The 7,126-nt window shown below is 36.6% G+C and overlaps 1 protein-coding gene across 1 annotated transcript; it reads left to right on the forward strand.

Annotated features, from left to right (window-relative positions):
* The first annotated feature begins 515 nt into the window (after positions 1-515).
* On the forward strand, positions 516-1,959 carry LOC112500309 (basic 7S globulin-like). Its single transcript, XM_025103760.1, has one exon. The coding sequence runs from the start codon at positions 531-533 to the stop codon at positions 1,845-1,847; it is 1,317 nt and encodes a 438-aa protein (XP_024959528.1). The 5' UTR covers positions 516-530; the 3' UTR covers positions 1,848-1,959.
* Positions 1,960-7,126: the final 5,167 nt, after the last annotated feature.

Below are 7,126 nucleotides of genomic sequence, written 5' to 3' on the forward strand. Positions count from 1 at the left end.
TATAACATCGACTGAGACAAAAAAAAAAAACAAAACCAAACATTAAAATCGAGATTTATTGTACAAGTACCCTTCTAGTAATAAAAATATTTATGTTACTTAAAAAAATATTTATTAAATATTTTACGTACAAATGGATAGTTTTCAAGTCAATTTATATGATATGGTGAAGCCGAAAGTTTGATAGATACGTATGTTATTGAATAATTTCACTATAATCCATACAGTATTTGTGCAAAAGGTTTGCAATTGGTAATATTATATAGCTGGCAGCCTGGCAACCAGAAATGTTCAATTTTATATCAGAATGGGTTTAATTATATAAAAATAGGTATTTAGGTCCATGATAGATATATCACAAATAGCATTTTATCAGAATATTATGCTTTTAGCAATAATTTCATTGTTCCATTATAAACAAAAAAAAAATTGTCCGACGTTAACCCTCTTCTTTTTATTTATTTTGCAAGTTTTTCTCATAAATACCCTCTTCAATCCCCAAGTATTCACATCTCACCAACCATCCATCCATGGCTGAACCTTCTTCCTATTCTTTGCTCTTCTTCTGCTCCTTTCTCTTGGTTGTGTCTTCGTCTGTAGCCAAAACCTCACCCCGTCCAAAGGTTCTTCTTCTCTCAGTATCCAAAGATGCCGAAACCCTTCAATATGTCACCCAAGTTTCACAAAGAACACCTCTCCTCCCTGTCAAACTAACCCTAGATCTTGGTGGTGACTACATGTGGGTCAACTGTGAGCGAGGCTACACCTCCTCCACCTACCTTCCGGCCCCTTGTGGCTCTGCTCCATGTCGACTTCTTAACACCACTTCATGCACCACCGAATGTTATTCTGCACCAGCACCCGATTGCTACAATAACACCTGTGGCCACGGTCCCACCAATACCGTTGCTAACACAGGCACCAGCGGTCAGCTCGGTGCAGATGTGTTCAAGATACAGTCAACTGACGGCAAGAACGTTCTGCCGGTTGTTACTGTCCCTCGCCTTTACTTTATCTGTGGTAGCAATTTCATTGAAGCTGGTCTTGCTAGTGGGGTTACTGGCATGGCTGGCCTTGGAAGGACTGGAGCTTCATTACCAGCGCAATTGTCTTCTTACTTCAGATTCAAGAGAAAATTTGCTGTATGTTTGAGTTCCTCGACAAGATCTAGGGGTGTTGTGTTCTTTGGAAATGGACCATACACGTTTCTTCCAAATGTCGATGCCTCATCTTCTGTTACGTACACCCCTCTTATTATAAACCCTGTTACTGAAAATGGGTTTTTAGGCGATGCCTCTCCTAAATACTTCATCAGAGTGAATTCGATAAAAATCAACGACAATCGTGTTTTGCTCAACGAAACGTTGCTGTCCATTGATTCTGAAGGTTACGGTGGGACAACGATCAGCACGGTCGATCCTTACACCATCCTGGAAAGTTCAATCTACAGTGCTGTTGTCGACGCATTTGTGAAAGCAATGCCAAAGAATGTTAAAAGGGTTCCGAGTGTTGCACCTTTTGGAGCATGTTTTAGCTCCAAGAACATCCGTAGAACCCGTGTTGGACCTGCGGTGCCTTCCATCGAACTTGTGTTGCAAAGTGAGAGCGTCTACTGGAGGATTTATGGTGCAAACTCCATGGTTGAGGCGAGAGAGGATGTTTTGTGCCTCGGATTCGTAGAAGCACAAACAGATTTTCGACCTCGGTTTGCGGTGGTTATCGGAGGACATCAAATTGAGGACAATTTACTACAGTTTGATCTTTCCAGATCAAGGCTAGGATTTAGCTCTTCACTTCTTGGTCGTTCGACAACATGTGCAAACTTCAACTTCACATCAACTGCTTAGAACTTTGAAGGCTTCTACCAGTTCCTATGTATTATTAATAAAGGGCATGTAACCCATATTCCCAATATATTAATTGGTCTGTACCAAGAATAATACTCTTCCCAACACAAAATAAATATCCATAGTTGTATTTATGTTTATCCTAAGATAAATATACAATTTTAAGAAAATTATAATTAAATTATCAAATCTATCTTTAACTAATACACAAATATTTTAAAAATATAATATTTATGCATGTCTAAGCAAGTGTTACTTAAAAAATGTTAGATATCTCTGTTTGAATATTTCTCGAAATATGTGTTATTTAAAAAATTGGATGGTTTGTAATTACCAATTTTTTTATTATTACACTTAATTATAAGGAACAATATTTAAGAATCGATGAAAATGGAGAAATTCATTAGCAAAATGTTAACATTTTTAAAGTTATGTGATGTTCTATCACTAAAAGTCTAATTTTGTAATTCAGTTAATTGAAAAATAAATAGCATTATAATTCCATTTGTGTCTACATTTTGGATATGATTATACATATATACATCTAAAAAGCTATATTTTTATATTGGGAACATTTATTTTGTTATATAGAAAAACAGGAAACATTATTTTTAACCCTCCAACTGTAATATCCCACTTTCTAAATTTGTATATAATTATGTACTTCATATATAAAGAAATACAATTACACCACACTGATCTCAGTAGTACAAGAAATTTATATTACAAAATTTACAACTCAAAAATTTCAAAAGAATATTCTTGTACAATCACATGATGAACAACATGTATTCTCAAAAATCCAACAAGTAAAAGGATGATCTTCAGAATAGCAGTTAAGCATGTAAGAAAAATAATCAATTTTCCCCTTCCTTTTATCCCTGGACCCAGCTCACTACCAAACAGGCCCTCTTTTCCGGCGAACAAATCCGTCGGAAGTAGGATTTTCAGACGGATTTATCCGCCGGAAAAGAGGGCGTCGGTGATTCGTTTTCCGTCGAGTTTACCGGCGGATGCTTTATTTTACCGGCGGATTTCTGCCGCCGGAAACATTTCGTCGGCTTAATTACAAAAATTTGATTTACTTAATTAACAAGACCCTCTCACGCATACTCCACTATTATGTGTGGTGCAATTTCTACCATGAGTTAGCGTGTGGAACTTGTAATTGTTTACAAATAACCCCGAGTGTCTCCAAACCATACATAACGGTTTGTATGCCAAAATCCTAACAAATCTGAAGTAGTCTCTGACTGAGACATAACCTACAATCATGTCATTTGTAATATTTTACTAAGTACATATAAATAATGATGAATTAAAGTTAATATGTATACACTTATGTGGGTATGAAACCATCCAGCAAAGTGATCGCCACTACGTTTGTCGAGACCCATATCATCAATATATGGCTCTCTATTTAGGACCTCCGCATTGAAGATATCTATGAACTGAAAAACTTCTTCACAATTCAGTAAAATGTAGGTGTGAGCTTTGTGCATATCTTCATTTGATAGATTAACATGCGTTCCGCCTTTATTAAATAATCATCGACAAGGAGTTTTAAATATATTTAACCGTTGGTCTGAAAACGAACAATCGGGGGAAAATTTTCGAGGCTCACGGTTCAGACGTGTCTCTACCGTTGTTCCAAAATACAACGAGCAGTAGGTAGATAGTTCATTAACCAAATATGCTTCTACAATTGACCCTTCTATCCTTGATATGTTTCTCACTGTCCTTTTCAACGACCCTAGAAGTCTATTATAGAGATACATCCATTGATATTGAACCGGACCCCCAACTATTGCCTCACGTGCCAAATGTACCACAAGGTGTTCCATGGAATCAAAGAATCCCGATGGGAAGACTCTTTCCAACTTGAAGATAGTTTCCACTATACTTGTCTGCAATTAAAGCAAGTCGTCAATGTGTAACACATTTGAGCATATTGCACGAAAGAATGTGCACAACTCAGTGATAGCATCCCATATTGGAGCCGGTACCATCCCTTTTATAGAAAGAGGCAGCAGTCTTTGCATGAACACATGACAATCATGACTTTTGAAGCCATAAAAACTACCATCTTCAACGTTTACTAATGCACCTATGTTAGAAGCATAACCGTATGGGAATCTAAGCTTCTTCAACCATTCACACACCTTTCCTACTTGTTCTTTGTTTAATGAGTAGGAAGCTTTTGGTTTAAATATTTTATTTCGTTCCTCCTTCACATGCAACTCTGGTCGATTGCAGTATTCTTTAATGGCTTTCCTTGCTTTTACGTTGTCCTTTGATTTTTCGGTGTTCATGATGGTGTGAAAGATATTGTCAAACACATTCTTTTCAATGTGCATTGCATCAAGGTTGTGTCAGATCAGCAAAGTGTGCCAATATGGCAACTCCCAGAAAATACTCTTCTTTACCCAATTGTGGGTTACCCCAAAACCCACAGGCTTCCTATATTGCCTTGAACCGTGTGGGACTCCTTCATAGACCGTAGGAAGGTTACAAACTTGTGCCTATATTTACTCCCCGGTTAGAAGAGGGGGTGGACTAGCTTTTTCAACATGTCCAACATGATATTGGTTCCTATCACGCCTGAACGAGTATCTGATTGGCAGAAACTTGCGRTGACAGTCAAACCAACACGACTTCCCTCCGCTTCGCAACTGGAACGCACATGCATTACCCATGCAATATGGGCAAGCTAACTTGACATGCGTGCTCCAACAAGCCAACATGGCATAAGCAGGGAAGTCACTAACCGTCCACAACAATACGACCCTCATTGTGAAATTCGTTCGTCGATGAGCGTCATAGGTAACGACATCGTCAAAGAATAACATCTTCAACTCGTCGATCAAGGGCCAAAAAACACACATCTAAGTTCTGTCCAGGGCTCTTCTTGCCAGGAATCAGCAAAGCCAGGTGGACGTTCCAGTCTTTGATGCACATCCAAGGTGGTAGATTGTAGTTTGTAAGAAAAACAGACACATAATGAGTATGGACTTGAGTTGGAGTTATTGGGATTGAAACCATCTGTACATAATTCCAAACGAACATTCCCAATCTCGTGAGCAAAATCGGGATGCATCCTGTCAAAATGTTTCCAAGCGTCCCCATAACTCGGATGTACCATTTTTTCCGTCTCAGTTTGATGATCATGGTGCCAAGTCATCTTCTTTGCTATTTTCTTACACAAATATCACCGTTGTAATCTGGATGTAATTGGCAAATAGGTCAACACCAAATTAGGCACCTTATTGTTTCGGTCGGTTGTCTTGTGAAGAGACTCCCCACAAACTAGACAACTGTTATGATCAGCAAATTCCTTATAAAATAACATGCAATGGTTCTTGTAAGCATGTATCTTTTCTTTCGGAAGACCAAACTCCTTCAACATCTTCTTTGTCTCGTAAAAGCTACCAACCAGTTCACCGTTGTAATGCCACATTCCACACAACTCATGTAACATATACTTCATACATAAGAAATATATATTTGTACACCACATTGGTCCCTTAGAACAAGAATCTATCAGTACAAAATACATGGTCCAAAAATTCAAAATATAATTCTTGCACTAAACCAAATTCATCTAACAAAACAATACATGCCGTCAATAAATCTTCATGCAGCTAAGCATATAGAGAAATTATTACATTTTTCCCTTTCCTTTACCCTAAGCACTTCCTGCAATACATATTTAAATCACAAAACGAGGGTTAGACCGAAAGGTCTAGTGAGTTACCCTATCAATGTCATTGCAGGGTGAAAATCACCAAAACTTTTAAATAAAACAACTTTTCATATATATATATATATATATATCACAAATATATGAACAAGTAGAAGCATAATGTCAATAGCTTTCACCTTTCAAATCAATAGTCTTTGCTTGTAAACAATACATCAAATCTAGATGGGTTTACATTAATCAATTATCAGAATGCCACTTTTAACCTCTTGAATCAAATAAGGTTAAATCAAAGTTTCAGGCCAATCCTGTTATCTCCTCTTCTATAACATCCAGACTACGATTTCCATTAAGAACCCTGATTCTAAATCTGTAAATCAGAAAGAAATAAAGATTCTAAATCACGGTAATCTTAAAGGATATAATAGTAAGAGTTATATTACGAAATACATACACACACAAATGCCACCCTTATATCCAAATGTACGCCTCTCCTTGATATGCCACCCTTATCCCATGGTACACCTCTGTGACTCCCCTACAATGATCAATCTTCATAAAGCTTCATAAACATGGCAGATCTAAGATATAACATTCAAGAACACAAGATGATATTTGAGAGAGAAAGTCAACATTCAAAGTCTTGGTCAAACCCTCATATTACGTAATCTAATTTTACAAATGAGCTCTCTCTACTAAATTTACAAAGACATTACCTTATTTATAGGGTCAAACTTCTAAACAAAAGTCAAAGTCAAACCTATCTAAGAAAAGTCAAACACGATTACTTTTACAATTATAGACAATTTTATCTTTCAAGACGAATACAATTTTACATAGAATTTCATTCCTAACATTCTCCCCCTTTGTATTCATGAAAGAAATTCTGTACTTTGAGTCCTGTTTGAACTTTGAAACCTTAAACACATTATGTCACCTTCAAAAGAATTCTTCAACTTGGAATCTTCAGACAATTATCTGTTGAGTAAGATCTTCTAACATTCTCCTCCTTGAATGTAGAATCACGGTGATCTTCTCTTTTGACAATGTAGAACAGTAATCATCAGAAACAATGTACAAGATTTGATCTTCAAAGAATCTTCAGACAACAAATCCCAAATTTTTTCTTTGGTAAACTTTTGAAACATTGACCTTCTCATTCAAAAACTCTTAGTCGTTGTTGCACAGGAATAATCTTCGTAATCATCTTCAGTCGCACTTCTTTTGAGTCTCTTGCCATTATCGAAGCTACTCCCCTTGATTTTTACATCAGATTCCTTTTAAAATGTTCGGATATGAATATTTCATTCATTATTACATACTCCCCCTTATGATGAAATGAGAATCATTCCATCATACATAAGATGAATGAAATCCTCCGCATAAACCGTCAATTCATGAAATTGTAAGAAGATCTTCGCAAATCCACTTATTTAATCTTTTCAGATTAAGAGAATGGGAAGGTAACATCCAATTTCAACGAATGAAATTGTTTTCAATCTTATAAAAAGATTGGCCTGTGAGTATAACAGATATACTCAGTACAACGGATGTACTGTATATATGAGACTTTTTGATG

Source organism: Cynara cardunculus (genome assembly GCF_001531365.2).
Source record: "Cynara cardunculus var. scolymus isolate 2C chromosome LG 17, CcrdV1, whole genome shotgun sequence".
NCBI lineage: Eukaryota > Viridiplantae > Streptophyta > Magnoliopsida > Asterales > Asteraceae > Cynara > Cynara cardunculus.

Excerpts from the sequence above, each read along its gene's own strand:
- LOC112500309 (XM_025103760.1), top strand. The coding sequence starts at position 531 with ATGGCTGAACCTTCTTCCTATTCTTTGCTCTTCTTCTGCTCCTTTCTC.